Source organism: Anguilla anguilla, chromosome 10 (genome assembly GCF_013347855.1).
Source record: "Anguilla anguilla isolate fAngAng1 chromosome 10, fAngAng1.pri, whole genome shotgun sequence".
Taxonomy (NCBI): Eukaryota; Metazoa; Chordata; class Actinopteri; order Anguilliformes; family Anguillidae; genus Anguilla; species Anguilla anguilla.
In genome coordinates, this window is record NC_049210.1 from 40,885,792 (window position 1) to 40,905,578 (window position 19,787).

Genomic DNA, 19,787 nt, shown 5'->3' on the forward strand with positions numbered 1-19,787 from the left:
TCAGTTTCATGTTGCGGATATCAATTAAGTGTTTGGTTTTATCTTCCAGAATGTTCTTCTTCTGACGGATAGCAGTGGCATAATCCAGCCTAATCCAACTAACTCCTTGGTTTTTGTCACGAACCTTCTATGAACCCATGTGGAGACCATCTCAAAGACACCTTTCCACATACTTTGTCTTTCACACACACGCACAAGTTGAGTCTTGTTTCTCTTGTATCATTGTTGCAACATGGTGATTAATGTTTGTTGTTTTAGCTTTTAAACGGCAAAAACTACATGGAAAATATTCCTAATGACCATCACCACTCCTTGGGTGATACAACAATTTATTGTACTTCTTAACTCTTTGTCACTCTGCAGTCAAACTGCTGAGCAGTGCAGTTCCTGTGCTGGTGGACTACACAGTTACTAAGGGCTAAAAACATGGAACAAAGTGTTGGTCATGGGAAAGAAATAAGATATATGATGCTGAACGCTGCTAATAGCTTCCAGAGTTTCAGAAAGGAGCCTGTCATTTTTCTTAGGAGAGTAATAGGCCCTAAGAGCTATGCGTAGCTGCTGTGGACAGATGTGCCGTCATGTCCTATGTGCTGACATTCTTCAAAAAAAAATGTATCCCATGAACAGGCTCTCTAAAATTATGTCACTCGGAAAGACGGTTGAAATTGCCCTGGTATCGTTGACTCTTCTTTGAACCATTATAATGCAAGGAGGGTTTTTGAACATTCCCACCGTAACACTAGAATGTTTTTTTTAAAAACATTCTTAGGCATCGGACTTACTTTCATCTAAAGCAGACTTAAAGCTGTGACCATGTTTTAAAAAAATGAATCCCGGTATTTGTTCAGTGTGTGTAGTTTTTTTCCCCGGCTTGACAGGAGTAAGTCTGTGTGTGCCCAGACTCGGGCCTATAGAGTGCGGAGATTCAGCGCCAGGCTTTCTAGCGCCAGAGCAAATTATCTGAAAGACCCACATCATAACAGTGAGGTTTTTTTCTGAGGCACAAGATTAACAAGGCAGAGCTCTTCCTCCTGGTCTCAGATTCGCTGCACCTGGACGCCTCTCTATGAGCTCATTCTCTCTCTGCTCTGCTGACGAAAAACAAACGCATGGGTTTGGATTCCCATGCATGATGGATTGTCTGGCCTTTTGATTGTTACTTATTAATGTCTGCCCACAATGCACCTGTGATTAGAGTCATGACTTTGAGAGAAAAAAAAATATGTGAAATTTCAGGAAAAGACTAATAAGATGCGGTGTTGAATTTCAACTCTCTCTGGGGCAGTACTATGAAGCTACTTGCAGTCCGTATATCACAGAGGTTTTTGCTAAACTTTTCTTTGAATGTAGATTTGGTTTCTCTGGGAGAATCATTGTCTGAGCTTCCTGTGAAACCAGGATGGATAACGTTCCTCAGGACCAGGAGGCTCCATTTATCCAGGTGTGAGTCGGACCAGTACGCTGAAAGAATCTTGCACAATAAATTAGACTATTGCATTTGGAATAATAGCATTCTTTATGGCATGAGTCCAAACAGGACTGGGAGAGTGTAAATGATAAAATACCCACTGCAACCACAAATCCTCTGGGTTGATACATCCAAGGTTCGGATGTCAGAGTTCCACTCCTCCCTGCAGGTGTGCGCTGATCCACCGGGGGGTGCTAGTGAGGCGGTTAAATCTACAGGCCCGTGGGATCGGTGGGTTTGAGCGCTTCAGTTCTGCATTCCACCCTTTCGTCTTGCCAAGTGTTCCGGCCCAACCGACGGTAGTCCGCCGCGTCGGTGAACTGGGAAATCCGCTTCCTGAACATGCTGGAATCCCCCGGTTGGTCAGGTGTCACCTTCTGAAAAAAAAAAAAAAACAACAACGACGACAACAACAGCAAAAAATGAATAATTGGAAAAAATAAGGATAGATATTTAACAAAAGAGAAAAGCACACTTGCATTGCGTGACTTGCTTCCGAATATTACTCACGCGTTCTGAATATCAACATACTGTGTTGCCAGGCAAATTCTCAGTCCTCTAAAACAAACCTTATCATTCAAACAGAAGTGATGCAGGGATCTGCCTGAAACGCCCATTTGCCTCTCTAGTTTCAACATCCCACCAAAATAGCAGCCAGTTGGCTATGGTTCTAAGCCAGACAGCACACACAGTTGATATTTTACCTTCAGAGTCCTCCATTCACACTTACTAAAACAGACCCGCCAAATATATTTGTGTAGAACGTATACACACATCTCTCTCTATTTTTGGTCAACTCTGTTGGCTATAAAATAACAGCGTTCATAGGCAGAATCAAGATATAGGATCCAATTTGTATCAAAGACATTTTTTTTTACAAAAGTTAAACTTTTGTACGTTTGTATGTATATATACTGTATATTGTGGCATAATACATCATGACCATATTCTATAAGCAGTCATGCAAGTATCCAAATAATATATTTGCACAGCTAATTCTGCACTTTTCTATGTTCTCTAAATAATGAGAAGCGCTCATAATTACAATGTGCTTGATTTTGTAACTTACAGTTTCCTGTTTGTCGTGAGTGTAAGGGGGCAGGTAATCCTGCACATATGTGGTCTTCAAGTCACTGAAATGAAAGACATACCCAGTAAAAACAAACTCCCTTGGGAATGTTTTTTTTTTGTCTTTAGGCCCAGGGCTGAACTTGGGACTGTACGATACACACTGCAGAAGTACACATACGTAAACAAACAGTTAACCAATTTCGTCCTCTTCGTGATATGATACCATCAGAGACTTCAGTGACAAGTTGGGCCAAATACTGTAACAGTGATTAATATGATTTCCACTGATTTTTTCTTCTTTTCTCAGAACCTCTTTCATGTTCTTCATGGAGCCCCTTATGAGTCTGGAGGGCCCCCAGTTTAAAACTGTGATTCTAGAACTTCACAAAGTTCACAGAATTCAAAAATATAATGAGCCCCAGTTCTTACCCATGGTGCACCAGTTGTGAGAGTTGGTTGATTTTAGCATTCCTTGCTAAAATCTACACACAAATTGTAGGTCATTCAGTCCGGGCTGGGTTATAATAAAGTAAAAAAAAAAAAACAAACATATGTATTACCTAACAGTGTCAGAGGCATCCCTGGAAGAGACAGACTAATAAGGGCCAGGAAAGGGGAGGTAACCATAGGAACGCAAGCACAGGGGAAAATGTAGGTAATTTGGTTCATTCATGTGGTCACTTGCCCTCTCTGACAACCTTTGGGATTATTAAAAAAAAAGACTTTTTGTCAAAATAAAAAAATACTTGAACGTACAGTTTGATTGATTTTGATGGTGCTGTGAGCATCACTACCATGGAAGAGGTTCCAGCAATCGATTTTCCATATGTCCTGCGAGTGAGTGTCCTTCAAGGAATCGCTACGGAAACCGAATCAAAACTGTTCAGAGACCCCAAAGCGCTTCCCGCTGCATGATCAGTGGAAGCGGGTGAGGCACGAATAACCACCGGCGATGCACGGACAGGTTGGCGGAGTTCTCACTATCGCTCTCAAAGCTCTTTTCCGGTAGGTCAGGAGGGGAGACGGGGGCTGTGGGCTGGGACCGACGATGTGAAACGCCGGCGGTCAACGCGGTTAATGCGAGGTGGCTGTAAAATGCGCTGCCAGCGTCCGCGACGTCTGGCTGCACCCAGACGGTGTTTGTGGCAGGAAACGGTAAGCTTGCCTCGCGCGCACTGCCGGCGCAGCGCATACAGGCTCCTGAAAATCCAGCGGGGGAAAAAAGCACCTCACTTTTTCCACACGGCCGCTCCATGTTATGCAACCACGGTTTTAAGGCCGCTTCAGAAAAGCCAGTGCTTTTCATGAAGAAACTCGTAATGTCTGTGAGCAAAAAAATAAACAATAGGGCCTACATCCAAAAATGGCCTGGCCTGTTTTCCCTTCTCATCAACCATAGCGTAGACCCTATATTCGATTTATTATTATTTGTTGTTGTTGTTTCTTATTATTCACATCCTATATAACTTGCAGTGTGACGTTTACCTAACTGTGTAGCTGTTGATGTTTAGGGCATTGCTCATAGGTGTACACTTTGGGTCTGATGCTGCAATATTCTGCTTCCAAGCCTGCTTCTCTTAACAGAATCTCAAATTAAATTAAAGTGCTGTACTTAAAGTTTGGGGCCAGTCTCCACAACTGACCTCAGCTATTCACTTAATCTACTTGGTTTCAGATGATTGCAGAATGGAATAACATAGAACTTTAAATAACTTCGTCTACAGCAGCACATAGGCTACACAATGTCTAGGAATTATAAAGTACATTCTCACAACTACATCATGCAGTGGTAATGCATTTAAAATAAACATGGGCATATGACTAAATAGAGCAGATGTAATAATAGAACAAGTACTTGTCTGTTTTGCGACCGTTTGTTTAAACTATGAATGAAAAATCGAATCATTTTAACAAGTCTGTGTGGGCGCTGAACAATGCTCAGTCATTAATAATTAATATTTAATGTGTACCAATCAAGCCACTTTATAAAACTAAAATGAGCGCTGGACCATCTCCTCCTGGCCAAAGTGGTTTAGAAACGGAGGACTGAGCCTGACAGTGCTCAGTGACTCAGCAGCGCCCCCACCTGGACATACATTGAAAGATCACCTACTCAGAGAACCCATCATATGTAATTTCTAGGAAAAATTACATTATTAAAATAACTGCAGTCCCACTAATGTTAGGCACTTTGTCACTGTTGCCTGCACAACGTCAGACCCATTTTGAAAACCAATAACTTTTCTGAGCCACCTGAACAAGGCAAGAATGTTTTGCACAAAGAAATGTTGCTGTAGGTTGTATTTATTAATTCCCTAAGTGTCTTTATGTACAGTGACTCACAAAGGCTGCACATGAATCATTTATATTTGCATATTTATGGGGGCAATACTCATTAAAAAAAATGAGTTTGTGCAAATCACAGAAAATGAAAAATTTGGAAAATGACTATAGTCAAAGCATAATGCTCACTGAAAAATCAGCTCTTATAGAATACTCTAAATTAAAATACAGTACAGTATGTGTTTACAGTATGTGCAATATGTCTCTCCCTCTCTCTCTCTTCCTCCCTCCCTCTTTCTCTCTCTTCCTCCCTCCCCCTCTCTCTCTCCCTCTCTCTCTCTCTCTCTCTCTCTCTGTCCTGGGGTCGGAGGAGTGAACTCTGCAGGCCCATTACTACTGCGGGGCGGCTCTGTGGGATTCCGGCTATAATTGAAGCGACGGGCCATTTCTGGCTTCAGCCCCTGGCACACAAGGTCAGGGGAAAATGATTGGCCAGCTGTAATTTCACACCACAGGCACTCTATGGTCAACATGAACAGGGGGGGAGGTCATAAGCCCGGGGTACCAGTCTCTGAGGTAGGGACAGAGAACTGCAGGCCTACTTGTCAGTATCAGATGAGTTTTTTTTCTAAGGTGTGGCCTGCATGTTCATGAGACATTTCTCTCTCTCTTTGTGGTCTTTAATCTATAACAGACCATATTCAGGACAGACCAGAGGGATGAGCCATTCACCCGACAATCATCATTACAGTGCGTGGTATTAATCCAAAAAAAAATAACATGCTGACATTAGATGAGACCATCAGTTTACATTCGATTCAGTGCTGCCGCTAAACAATCGTGAGTCTGTATGTGTGTCTTTGAGAGAGAGAGAGAGAGAGAGAGAGGAAGAGAGAGAGAGATAACACTCTTTTGCGATAACAGCGGTTTAATAAACTGCAGGCACTGACATCTGCGCTAAGCCTGTCCAGAGGTTAAAAAGAACATGCCTTACATTCGGTTATGTCCCAGCTGGTGACGCGGCAAGACGGCATTGTGGCCTGCTTTCAGATGATTCGTCTCCCTGCAGACGGTCAGGGATAATGGGTTAGCATGAGGCTAGCTCTCTGTGAGAGACAGATCTTGAAAAATAGCCTCATCCCTAATCCCTTTAGTCTTAGTCAGTCTTTTCTCTGTCATGCGGGCCTTGCAACTACTGTCATATCTCCATGTGCATTACGTTATGTAAATGTGATTGATTCTGAACTTATGTGGAATCCCTTTGGAAGTATAACAATAAAAAATCATAACAATAAAATAAAATTATAATTATAATTATTATTATAGTAGTCGTATTATTATTGTTGTTATTATTGCAGTTATCATCATTATTATAATTGTTACAATAATTATTATTATTATTATTGTTATTATAAAGACAAAAACGACAAAGACACATTGTGTTCACACGGGAACTAAGACAGAGGCATAGCCTGAAGCTACTCTCCATTTCGTGATCGCGTAGTTACGCGGTATTGTCCAGGTCGGGACATTATGTGCCTACCTGTCCAAGACAGCGGAGTGGAAAAGATCCGCCCGCAACATCGACATGCGGGTGCCCTCGACCTCTTGCTGTTTTTTCAGAAGGCACTGTGACAACTGCTCTCCCGTCGTAGTGGTCCAAATCTGCAGTCAGAGACTGTCCGTGTTCCTTACTCTTGAAAATTGGCTGATTATGCCATACACTGCCCCAGGGGATTCTGGATGATTCGCATCCACCGGTGACAATAATATATAACTACCTTTTGATATGAATATGTGCTTATAATTACTCCTGTTCCACTTTGGACAATAAACCAAAATTAAATCGCTACAAAAACATACACACACACACACACACACACACACGCAGCGCTGCTACGTGAATTACTTATTCTCTGTATCTGTTTGAAAGGAAGACAATATAGCCGACTCACGGTATTACCACTGGTTCCAAAATGTCTGTAGGTAGACTTGTGTAATGATTTTTTTCCCTCCGGCAACGCACTGAAGTCATAATCTTTCGGCTCGGCTTCTCTGTATTTGTGCCTTTTTGAATGAATTACAAATAGAATGCGAATGTAAGTGAATTTGACAGAGGGAATTGCTCTTGCTTACTGAGAGGACGAATACATGTCGACAATTGTGTGTAGCCTATACAAATGTAGTGCAAATGCTTACCAGTCCGAAACAAGTGTAGCATTTCCGTAAGGCATGTAGGAAGCTTGTGAATTAATCCGTTATTTAATGCAATTAATTTAGACTAGCCTACTCCACCTTCTTTTAGTTCCAGATCTTGGCTTTCCTTGTCTCCACTTACCAAAACCTCTTTGTGAACTATGGACGGAGCGAATGGCGGATTTGAAATGCTAGTTTTATAAAAGCATAAAAGGTTTCTTTTATCTATTCAGCCGAAGTTGCGTAGCCTAAATAACGCTACTGACCATCTTGCTCGTTGGCCCTGACAACTGCGACACTTAAAACCTGCACTAGGTTGCTGGAACCCGACTGTTACTATGGTGAGGATACACAAGGCCGTTCACTTTATCCTGTCCGTTTTAAATGTAATGTTAGCGGTTACATGCTGATTAATATAGGCCTAAGCCGAATAAAAAGGGGTGTCACGGATATTTTTTGGGGAAAATGAGAAGTCTATACGGAAAATTTCCACAAAATGTATAACAATATTTTTATTGTTATGTTTATTATAATTATTAACACCCCCTCCACCCCTTATTTAATGGCCTAGTGGAAATGTGCACGTGTGAATGAGATTCATTTTCATCTGTCTCTCTCTCAATTCAAAGATATAACCATCACAATAATGAAAAATAATCAATCAAAAGATAAATCAATAAATGCATAAATATGCTACTATTATTCGTTTTATCAGATTCATTCAACATTTAATCCATACGTGCAATATTAACTATTCCAGTTCGGAGCTAGATCTGAACATGATGCTGTTCTTTCTCGTGGGTAAACAGCCCTCTGCCAGAACAGGCTCCTTCCTCTTGACGGGCCTCCAACCTCCAGTGTGTTGATTGGTGGAGAACTGCTTGCTCACTTTAATGGGCGGGGTTACGGTTCCTCGACATTACCCGGATGCAGATGTGATGCACCGTTGTCACGTCATTGGCGCTCTGAAAAATGGCAGAATCGGAGGAGGAGGTGGACGTCTTGGTTCAGAGAGTTGTGAAAGACATCAACAACGCGTTCAAGAAAAACCCCAACATGTAAGTATCAGTCTAAACCGACAAATACGCATGTTTATTGAGAACATCACCCAAATAAGTGGTGCTTTGGAGTTATAGGTACCTGGGCTTGCTGGTTACAAGCCGGAGCACATCAAATCAACGATAGCTTGCTAATGCTAACGTTAGCGAAGACATCTTTATAGGGACGCATCAATCGAAAGTTAAAACAACTTTTTGCAAGATGAATAGGCTGCTTGCTAGATTTTTAGCAGCCCGCTCATTCTTTACCTATGTAATAAAAATTAAAAATTTGCCGGCATTGGAGGAAAACGTTAAACGTTAGTGAGCGGGTTAGCTAGCGTGAGCTCCGTAGCCAGGAGTGTCCGCGTCCTGTGTGCTTGTAAGCCGCTAAACTAATTTTGTTTCCCAAAGGGATCTGAAGTAGATGACTAGCTGTTTCTTTAGTTGGACTCAAAATACCAGCTAGTCGAGCACTTGCTTATTGATGTAAGCCGGTTAGCTGACCTTTGTTGCGATACAGAATGACTGTCCTGTCCTGTTTGGAATGTTTAATATTATTACTCTTAATGGTAAGTGTAGCTTTGGTTGTTCTGTCATGGATGGGTAGCTAACGTTTGCTAGTTGGCAAAGCTAACTGCGACTAGAATTGGTAATTACACCCATTTCTGCTTTTAGTATTCGGATATAAACTACTTTCTTGTGTTGATCTTTGGTCAGAATACCCTGGATCAGTAAAAATTATAACGTTATTGATGAGTGTCTTCTGCAGTCTACATTTTTTTCTAGCCAAGCCCCCTTCTGGACGAGCTAGTTTGACAGCGTTCTACTGTGGTGTTCGCAGCCATTGCTATTCTTCAGTTAATCTCAGGTTGCAGACGTGTTTTGCGCCTTGATGCGAGAGAAAGTCTAGATGAGTACTCCAGGGTATAGAGAATAAGGGCATTGTATGTTTGTTGAAACGGGCAGACCGCCTTGTCCCCTGTTACTTGCGATCCATTAAACGCTGTTCAAGTGCGCCAGAATAACGCAGTAGCCACGCGCCGGTCTGGTTCAATAATTAATTTGGGACCGAGGTGGTCCTGCTGTACTGCCCTACCCACTTATGAAATCCTTTTGCGGGATTGCTTATACTCTGGAAAGGGACTGTGTTTTCAGTCTCAATTTTTATTTATTTATTTATTTTTTTGCGTTGTGACATCAAAGAGACAGCATATATCCACAATGAGTTATTACCCTCTTTTCAGTTTGTTCTGTCAGTTTTAACCCTGGAGGTCTTGTGGTTGTTGCAGAGTCAGTGTTGCACCTCAAAAGTCTTTTTGTGTTGTTGGTGCTCAGTTCTGCCAAAGAGGTCAAGGAGAAATAAATGAGACTTTATGCGAGTGCAGAATGAACACAAACCAGTTCTGGCGGTCTCTGCTTGCCAGAGGTGTGAGTTGGTGTCGTTTTCACCACAAGAGCAAGCCAGGCGTGCTGTCTCGTGGTTCACTGGTATTTATACATGTCTTCAGTTTGTTTTGTTTTTTTTGAATGTCAGAAGCACAAAGAGTGCTGTTCTCTATCTTGCTTGGTGCCTTACTTAAATGGGGAGGGGGGGAAGTGTTAGGGCTAGCAGCTGCAGTAGCCATCGGACAGTCCTGCTCGGTTTTCTGTGGCGCATAATGTGCAGTGAAGAGATTAGGGAAATGGACTTGTGACTGAAGTTGCGGGTTTAATTCTCAGGTGGGGTACACTCGAGCAAGGTCACCCCGCCTGGCGTAACCTGTGCGAGTGGCCCCCGGGTGAGAGGGTCCACCGGACGCGTTCTCGAACGTAACCGTGCCCGCTGTGTGTGTGTGTGTGTGTGTGTGTCCCGCAGCGACGAGATCGGGCTGATCCCCTGCCCGGAGGCCCGGTACAACCGCAGCCCCATCGTCCTGGTGGAGAACAGCCTCGGGGTGGAGAGCTGGTGCGTGAAGTTCCTGCTGCCCTACGTCCACAACAAGCTTCTGCTCTACCGCCAGCGCAAGCAGTGGCTGGACAGGGAGGGTGAGAGAGAGAGAGAGACCGCTTTCCTTATTAATCCTGCGCTCTGGAGGGTATAAAATTACATCTGAACAAACAGACTGAAATGGGACAGATCAAGAGAGACGTGGATGGGTGGGGTGGGGTGGGGTGGTGTGAGGAGAGGGGGGGTGGTTGCAGAGACAGAAATAGACGGAGGAGGGCTGGACTGTGGAGGAGAGGAGCGAGGCGGGTTTTTGACGGACGACAGACTGTGTTCTGTGGCGGTTCCCTCCCGCTCGCATCGCACGCGTCCACGCCCGTCCTCGAGCCGCTCGTCCGCTGTTGGGAGAGAGCGGCGTCCAACGGGTGTAAACTCTAGCCTGTCATTTTAAGGGCAAGGACCTGCCATGGGCAGAAGATTATACTGTGGCGTTGTGTTGTTGCAGTGCAGGTTTCTGCTGTCTGAAGTGTATGCTTGCCACTGAGCGGGGGGCTGGGGCGGCGGCGGCGTGGGTGTGTGTGTGTGTGAGCAGATGCTCGTTTCAGACAGAAGAGGCCGCCACAGAGGTCACAGCGATCAGCTGAAATCCACAGCCACCAAAAAGAGCATGCACCTGTGTCAGGAGAAGACGAGGGTTTGAGCTCAGAGAGCAGAGCACTGAACTGTGCTCCCTCTGGTCCACGTGGAGACGTCCCAGCAACGTCTCCGTGGCGACGCTGCTTTCTAGCATTCTTGCTGTCAGCAAATGGCCACAATCATAAACAGCCCTGTTATTTCCTTTTCTGCAGTGTGTTTGACACTGAGAATGACCCAGTGCGATTCTATTGGTCGACGGGGCGAGGATGCGCGATTCTACTGGTGGACAGTGTGAAAGGGCGGGAACCTGTCAGCGTTCCACCCTTCAAGACGTACTACAGCGGTGCCACGGGCTCTGATTTTAAAGTAAAAGGGCCATGTCCTGTGACTTGGGGAAGCAAAGCCAGGCTAAATATCACCGTGCTGGCGCTGCCCCTCGGTGCTTTTCGTGTCGCGTTACTGCCGTACAGGAAGCCGCCGCTCTGTGTTTTTATAACTCCAGTCTGAGGAGGCGCAGCCCGGGGCGGGACGGCTGCCAGGGAACGAGGGACGAGACGAGATGACCGGGGAGGCAGAGCGGCGCTTTATGGGCAGTTATGTTCCTGTACTGCTCTCCTGGGGAACTGGATGAGTTAGCCCGGCTTCAGTCCTCAAGACCCCCCCCCCCCCAAGGGCTTCTGGGATTTAGGCCCTTGTTCCTCGTCTTCCGCCACGGTGCCCGTCTCTTTCGTTCCTTTTTCCGTTTCTGTGACGGTGGTTTAATAGCAGCGTGTGAAAGTGGGTCATCTCACAGTCATTCGGTTGTCTCTAATTCTCAGCGATGATGGTGGGATTGAGGGGGGAGGAGGGGAACGAAATCTAGCATTTAAGGAGGGTTTCTGTGCTGTGCGTGAATCTGATTGGAGTCCAGCCCAAGTGGGCAAACTTTACAGAGAAGGGATCTCAGATCCTATTAGAATCACAGAGAAGTTTGCCCACAAAGATGAAGAATTACAGTTCCCTTCAACACAGGGTTGTAACCGAATCCTTTATGATATATATGTTCAGCCATTTTCCGTGTTGGTAAATGCTGATATAGTATATGAAATGGGATGTTAATCAGTCTGTATTGATGCCTCTCTCCGTCTCTCAGCTCTGGTGGATATCACCTGCACTCTGCTCCTGTTGAACCCGGACTTCACCACCGCTTGGAACGTCAGGTACGAGACAGAACCATTCACACTGGAGGGAAGCGTTCTGCTTCTGGAAAACGTTACTGGAACCATTTAAGTTTTGCATAAAAGAGGTGTTTGATTAAAAGCAATAATTACCACATGGGAACTATATGAATGTTCTAACAATTTTCGGAACTGTAGCAAACGTCCAAAAGGCCGTGTGGAAACTTGGGGAAATGTGAGAATTCTTACGGGGCTATCATCAATGGAAGATCTGGACGCGAAGGACGGTAGTGCAGTGTTAAAGCTGAGCGTGAAGTGTGCACATAGTGACACAAACTGAACATTCAGCCCATCCAGGCTCATCAGTTACCTATACTCTACAGAGTCCCCCGCACTGCATCAAGCCTGGGCTTGAATTCCCCTGGGGTTCCTCCCTCTGCCGCTCGTCCTGGCAGGCTGTTCCACACACGCACACGCGACTGTAAAACAAAATGGCTTCCTGACATCGGCGCGAAACCGCGGCTACGTCCGCCTCGGGCGCTAACAGTTACACACAGTTACACGTGCCGCAGTCACAGTTCATTAGGTACGACACGGCTGTCCACAAAGCCTGCCAAAAAGCTAACGGTATTGCGTGTAGTTTGCGTTGCGTGCTCGCACATACACGTGTAGGCACGTGTGTATTTTAGGGTTTTATTTCTCCGATATCTTAACACCTAGCCGAAATGGGTGATGAGACGTGATCGCTTTTGTCTTGCTTTTCGTGAGAGGGCTTTTTTGATGCTATCTTTAGCGCGCCGCCGCGGCTCGATCTGCGTCCGCGTGCCGCACGCAGAGCGTCGTCAGATTGTCACTGCACATTTTCTCTTTGGTCTAATAAACGGAAGCTAAATATAATTCCACTTCGCCCCCTTTTCCCGACGCTCTTGTGTCGTCTGCGTAGCGGTAGGGTATTATAAACCTGCTCCTGCTCCTCCACCTGAGCGCCGTTTCACGTGTATTAAAGGTGATGTTCCGGGAGAAAACGTGACTTCCCCTTTCGTTCGCTTTCACATTTTCCTGGAGGGCTTTGTTTAATAGCCATCTTTTATGGTCCTGTTCCTCTAGTCCGTAGATCATCAGTCATTACTGTGGGCTGTGAAAGTTACTTGTGTTTAAAGCAGGCTTGGATGTTAAGTAGAGGAAGTGCCTGACAGTGTTGTGGTGTTTCTAGTTCGGGTCTAGCTGATGTAACGCTGTTCCCTTTGATGCAGGCTGGGCCTGTTTTGTACAAACAAGTATCGAGTGTTTTCCGGTTACCATGGTACACGTGTATGCCGGCCGTTGATGGGGGTCGTATTCCCACAGTCTGTGCCTGACACTGGGTCCCTGGACCAAAACATGAGACTGCAGCGGGGTCTCTGTAGGGCAGATAGTGACCTGGCTGTAGAGCTCGCTTGGACCTGTCTGTCTGCCTGCCTGTCTGTCTGTGTCTGCCTGTATGTCTGTCTGTCTGTGTGTGTGTCTGTATGTCTGTCTGCCTGCCTGCCTGTATGTCTGTCTGTCTGTCTGTGTGTGTGTGTGTCTGTCTGTCTGTCTGTCTGTCTGTTTCTGTCTGTCTGTCTGTCTGTCTGTCTGTCTGTCTGCCTGTCGGTCTGTCTGGGAGTGATGCAGTTGGTCCTTCTGTCTGTCTGTTTGGGATGTGTGGGATAAATTGCGGCCTCCTGTCTGTCTGTTTCTCAAAGTGTGGGATAAACTGGCGTCTTCTGTCTGAAGTATGGGAATAAACTGTAGTTTCCTCTTTTCGTGTCTCCCGTTAGGAAAGAGCTGGTCCAATGCGGAGTGCTGAACCCAGAGAGGGATTTGTATTTGGGAAAGCTTGCCCTCACCAAGTTTCCCAAAAGCCCGGAGACGTGGATCCACAGGTGTGTCTCTGTGTGTGCGTGTGCATGTGCGCAAGTGTGAGTGTGAGTGTGTGCTGAAAGAGAGATGTTTGAGGTTGTCACCCTTTCACCATTTCCTGCCGCTGCTAGGTCATTTTTCACCCGCTTGTCGGAAAGCCCTAACGCACCCAGAAACGTGATTTAAATGCGGAAGAGCAGCGCCGTGTTGCCGCTGCCTCCTGGCTGCGGGCTGTCCTGTACGGGCGGGTGAAACGGAGCCTTCAGCTCAGCTGCTGCTGTAAACGCTCTCTAAAGTGCTCTCCGCCACGGCTTTGTGTGCCAGTGCACTGGCATTTACATTCAGGCCGGCTGGAAGTGCGCCTGAAATATTCATGATGAAATGAAGTTGGGTGATTTGAAGATTAACTAGGTGGAGTGGAGTTGGGAGAGTTTTTTTTTTTTTTCTCCTCCTCTCCCTCTTTCGCCCTTCAGAGGATGTTCGAGGGTGGCGTCGTTCCATTTTTGGTTGAAGTGGGTGACGTGGATCTCTCTCTTTCTGTCTCCTTCTCTCCCTCGCTCTCTCTGTCTCTCTCTCGCTCTCTCTCTCTGTCTGTCTCTCTCTCTCATTCTCTCTCTCGTTTCCCTTCCCTCTTGCTCTCTCTCTGTCTCTCGCTCTCTGTCTGTCTCTTTCTGTCTCCTTCTCTCCCTCGCTCTCTCTGTCTCTCTCTGTCTCTCTCTCTCTGTCTGTCTCTCTCTCTCATTCTCTCTCTCGTTTCCCTTCCCTCTTGCTCTCTCTCTGTCTCTCGCTCTCTGTCTGTCTCTTTCTGTCTCCTTCTCTCCCTCGCTCTCTCTGTCTCTCTCGCTCGCTCTCTCTCTGTCTCTCTCTCTCACTCTCTCTCTCGTTTTCCTTCCTTCTCGCTCTCTCTCTGTCTCTCTCGCTCTCTGTCTGTCTCTTTCTGTCTCCTTCTCTCCCTCACTCTCTTTCTCTCTCTCTCGCTCCCTCTCTCTGTCTCTCTCTCTCTCTCTCTCGCTCTCGCTCTCGTTTTCCCTCCCTCTCGCTCTCTCTCTGGCGTGGGCATGGTGTTGCCGGCCTGTTTGTGAATCCTGCTCTGTTGGCTGAAGTAATTGTTTTTTAAACAGGCTTTAGTTTCCCTTCTCAGGAGCAGGGGGGTTCGTGGCGGGGGGGGTGGGGGTGCTGAGCTGGGTAGGCAGACTTGCCACTCAGCATTTTTTTTTCTTTTTCTCTGTTAACTGCTCATTGGTTATTCATGAAAACCCCTTTTCATAACTTATTCATTCATGTTGTTATTTATATTTATCTTCTTCCCTCCTTTCCGTGCCCTGAAGCCGTTTTTTTAAAATGCTTTTTCCGCGTTACTGCCCCCTCCTGTCTCCTGCTGGAACTGCAGTCATCACCATCATCATGTCCAGTTTTATTGTGTTGTTTTTAAACCGTTCTCTTTCATTTGCCCCATTTAACGCGCCGGGTCTTCACACCCTGGTTTTCTGCTGTCATTAACGCTCTGGCGCGGACAGGTTCTGGACAAGTCCCACCGTGAAACCCACCCGATGAACTTGCTGCTTGTTTTGCGAGTTGAAATGACTGAATAAATAAATAAGTACTGCACAAGACAATGTGCTGTGGTCCTGATGTTAGAATGCACAAGATGCCATTGCTGAAATTTTGATCATAGATGTCATGCTAGAAAAACGGAATGCCCTGCAGTTCTAACCATAGATATCAGATTGTACGAGAATGCACTGCAGTTTTGACCATAAGTTTTAAAAAAAGAAGTGTGTCATGGTTCATTACCTTAGACTTTGTAGCGAATAAGTGAACATGACAAAATTCTGACCACAGTAGTGCTGAATCATACATTTAAACTATTTGCTTGTCAGTGTCATGTTGTGACTTATTATTATTCTTTTTCTTATTTGGGAAAAATAACTTTTAATGTTGCCACAGTAGTTAAATCCATAATGGATGTATGCCATACCTGCGTCCTCCACCAGTGGGCGCTCTAACAGGGCCGGGGGTGCTGTCTCTCCAGGCGCTGGGTCCTGCAGCAGGTCCTGCGTGAGTGCTTTCCTCAGGGCGGGGCCAGGAAGGGGCTGGGCGAGGCTGGGGGCGGGGCGGAGGCCGAGGCCACGCCCCGGGCGGAGCGCCTGCAGAGGGCGCTGCAGGAGGAGATGAAGGTCTGCGGGGAGGCCGCCGGCCGTTACCCCAGCAACTACAACGCCTGGTCCCACCGCATATGGGTCCTGCAGAACATGGCCCAGGGCAACCTGAAGGTACTGCTGCTGAATACACACACGTGTACAGAGGCTCACACTCACACATACACACACACACACACGCATGCTCACTCACTCATACATACACACACACACACACACACACACACGCATGCTCACTCACTCATACATACACACACACACACACGCATGCTCACTCACTCATACATACACACACACACACACACACACGCATGCTCACTCATACACGCACACACACACTCTCATATACACAGGCTCACACACGTACACAAACACATATGTACATTTTTTTTATCAGACCTGTGTTTTGTAGTTGTTCCAATGACCTTTGGTATGCACTTATTGCACGTCACTTTGGATAAAAGCGTCTGCCAAATAAATGTAACATAATATACACATGCACATGCTCATACACACATGCTCTCACACACAAACACATGTATATTTATGTACATGCATGATCCCACACACACACAATACACATGTATACACACACGCGCCAGTACACACGTACTCGCACACAGACACACACACACGTACACGTGTGCACACAGACACACGCACTTTAGAGTATGTACACCGACGCATGGAGTTGTTTGAGGTGTAAACGCGGGATCCCCCCCCCCCCCCCCCCCCCCCCCCGCAGGTCCTGCATGACGAGCTGTCCTCCATGAAGCTCTGGGTGTCCATGCACGTGTCGGACCACAGCGGCTTCCACTACCGCCAGTTCCTGCTCAAGGCCCTGGTGGGGGAGCTGAGCCAGGCGGCGGACTGGGCGTCGCCCCGCCCCTCCGCCGACCCGCGCCGCGCCCACCAGCCCAACGGCGAGGTCGCCGCGCCCAACGGCAACGGGACCGGCAGCGGGACCGCCGCCGAGGACCGGCAGAGGGCCGACGTGCAGAAGCTGTTCGAGGAGGAGATCGAGCTCTGCACCGACCTGATAGAGTCGTACCCGGGACACGAGACGCTGTGGTGTCACCGGTGAGTCAGCTCCGGGACGGGCGAGGACAGAGGCCAGCTGAGGGCTTTCTGTTGCTTTTTCATCCTTCCATTGATCTATAGCCATTTAAATTCTCCCCTGCTGTTTTAAAATCTCCCCTCTGTCACAGTTCAGAAAAGGGGCAAACCCGGGGTGGAAGTTGTGATTTCTGTGGGGTTGTCATGAGTGAGGTTACCACGGTGACATTTTGACTCCGCCCCCCCATTTTTTTTTCGAAATGTAATTTTTGTTGTTTTTTTTTTTCCTCCCGTGACAGACGACACGTCTTCTTCCTCTGGCACCACTGGCGGTCCGAGCTTTCCCAAACCGGCGGTTGCCGCGGCGATGAGTCTCCCGGCCGTTCCCCCCTCCGCCCTGCGGGGGCGGGGTCAGGAGCCGGGGAGGGCGGGGCCAAGAGCGCCCAGGCGATGGACGTGGACGGGCCGTCGTCGGGGGGCGGGGCCGGGGCCAGGGGCGTGGGCGTGGGCGTGGGCGGGGCCGGGGCCGGGGGCTACACACAGGACAGCAAGCGGCTGAAGAGGGGTCCCCTCCAGCCCGGCCCCCCGGCCCTGCACTCCGAGTACAGCTTTGTCGCCAAAACCCTGAGCGGCTGCCGCTCCCCCGAGCAGGGCCGCTTCGCCACCGCCTACAGGAAGTGGCTGGACTCCGTGATAGGTCAGTAACGCAACAAACGCTCCACCCCTCCCCCTCCAGCTTCTCCACACAGGAAGCAGGAAACAGGAAGTGACTGGGCTCTTACCCCTGGTAGGTCAGTGACGAGTGGCGTTTTTTCCCGCCTGCAAAGTGAGCAGCTGGATCCCTGATAGGTCAGGTCCTTATTGCCCCCCCACCCCCTTCCACCCCCAACCCTACAGCCAGACTCTGTGATTGGTCAGGTCCATAATGCTCCTGTCCCCACCCCTCCATTGTCATTGGCCAGCGATGGTCTGCCGGGGCCAAATTCCCCTCCGCGATGGAACTTCCCTTCCCCTCTCCTCTCGAGAAAGGCAGTTGGCCTTTTTACAAGGTACTTCAATACCTCAGGTTTTTCTCTCTCTCTCTCTCTCTCTCGCTGTCTGTGAAGAGCAGTTTTACCCGCTTTCTCTCAGCCTATTTTCAGTCTGTTTTTCAGTATGCTTTTAAATCTTTCGCTGTTCGTTTTGGGTTTTTTTTTTCTCCCTTTTCCTCCTTTTGAAGTCTTCCATAAAACGCAGCCGCTGCGTAATAGATGAATGGCGCTAACGCTAACTGGGCTGTGGGCCCCCTCGAGTGTTAACCAATCAGCTTCGGGCATCATCCGAAAAGCCTTTTTGAAAAGGTGTCCTGCTTAACTCTAGAGTCTGTAGCTCTGTGTTTATGTAAATAAATGTATGTCTACATGCTTCGAATTTCTTCTTGGTCGAAACCAGCTTTTTAGTCTTCGTAAAGTCAGTCTCACAATAATGGACTTTTTGTTTTTGTTTTTTTGGAGGGGAAAAAGATACTTAACACCACCTAGAAACCAACAAATGTATGAAAATACAAGTGAGCACAATCCATTACAGGCCATGAGGCCTTATCGAAACAGAAACTTAAAACACGGATGAACCACAACAACTTATTTAGCGTTGTGATTTTAACTTCTCCTCTTCCGTAGGACAAGGGTAAAAATCCTAGCTGCCGTGTTTGATCCTTTAGGGCCAACTTGGGCATTTCCGCGGGCAAGCAGCGCTCGACGTCCAGGTGTTCGGTTAAAAGACAGTAAGAGGACTAAAAGCACACTCTTTTAGCGATTAAATGTGTTGGGAAAGTCATTAAAACACTAGTAAAAGCTCTGCTGATTTGGCGGCAGCGGGTGGGGTCGGGGTGTCCAAGGGGGAGGGGCGATTTTGGGAAGTGTGTGTGACTGATTGGAGTAATAAGACCTCATGAAAAGAGCTTGACATTTAAGCACAGTCTGTACTTCACGGTCATTTTTTATTTCCTGTATTTATTTAAATCCCCCCCCCAGGCATCTCATCTCACCAGTAGGGAGGGGGTCCATTTTGAAGGGGAAATTAGGAGCTTCAGATCTCCTTTGACTCTTTTGTTTCCGATTTCCAGTCAAGTGGCACACTTATCAGTGCCAAGCTTCTACCCCCACTGCTGGCTGTGCACTTGTATTTAACTGCTTTATTCATACACACACACACACACACACACACATCACAGGTGAATTTTACTCCAGCAGGTCTTTTCGTTCCCCTGTTTCTCTGGCTCGGGGAACACCCTCTCCGTGCGTTAGGCTAAAGGTCCATGCCTTGGGGAAACAAAAATAGGAATAGGAATCTTGTGTACGTTAGGGACTACTTTCCGATTTCACTCCGCGGTCTTACTGTAGTAATGCTGATTATCACCAGCATTGGCTTTCAAAAAGAATAAGTGCTAAGCTACCTTGTGCTCATTCTTGTTACAGCATCGTATTATCAGTTTGGGGCGTTCTTATTCATCATAGTGGTGGTTTTCTCAGGTCTCTATGTGAAACCTGTGGGGAGTTAGCCTAGCGGTGGTTGTTTCTGGTCAAACTGATGCTCCTGACAGAGTCAGACCTGGATTCGCTCTAGTTTCACTCTATTAGTGCTTCCACCTGTCAGTGCTTCTACCTGTCAGTGATTCTGCTAGTGCTTCTACCTGTCAGTGATTCTTCCTGTCAGGGCTTCCACCTGTCAGTGCTCTGTTAGTGCTTCTACCTGTCAGTGATTCTATTAGTGCTTCTACCTGTCAGTGCTTCTACCTGTCAGTGCTCTATTAGTGCTTCTACCTCTCGGTGCTTGACAGGCAAAGGAAGGAGGGAAGGGTGTGGCTTTAGAGCTTTGGTGACGGCCTCCATTTCGCAGTTCTCACTGATCGGTTTGGGCAGCAGCGTAGGTGTC

At 47.0% G+C, this 19,787-nt stretch overlaps 2 protein-coding genes across 2 annotated transcripts; one reads left to right on the forward strand and one right to left on the reverse strand.

The window, feature by feature from the left end:
• Positions 1–1,500: 1,500 nt before the first annotated feature.
• Positions 1,501–7,411, reverse strand: LOC118206683 (protein C9orf135-like). The gene is made up of 6 exons (XM_035379653.1): positions 7,025–7,411; positions 6,781–6,892; positions 6,369–6,490; positions 5,820–5,888; positions 2,541–2,604; positions 1,501–1,848 (listed from the first exon to the last, which is right to left on the reverse strand). Exons 1-6 carry the CDS (start codon positions 7,057–7,059, stop codon positions 1,684–1,686), a joined length of 567 nt encoding a protein of 188 aa, XP_035235544.1. The 5' UTR covers positions 7,060–7,411; the 3' UTR covers positions 1,501–1,683.
• A 527-nt stretch (positions 7,412–7,938) lies between these two features.
• ptar1 (protein prenyltransferase alpha subunit repeat containing 1) lies at positions 7,939–18,277 on the forward strand. Its single transcript, XM_035379652.1, has 7 exons — positions 7,939–8,079; positions 9,917–10,086; positions 11,754–11,820; positions 13,578–13,682; positions 15,692–15,932; positions 16,564–16,898; positions 17,174–18,277. The coding sequence occupies exons 1-7, from the start codon at positions 7,994–7,996 to the stop codon at positions 17,577–17,579; spliced, it is 1,410 nt and encodes a 469-aa protein (XP_035235543.1). The 5' UTR covers positions 7,939–7,993; the 3' UTR covers positions 17,580–18,277.
• Positions 18,278–19,787: the final 1,510 nt, after the last annotated feature.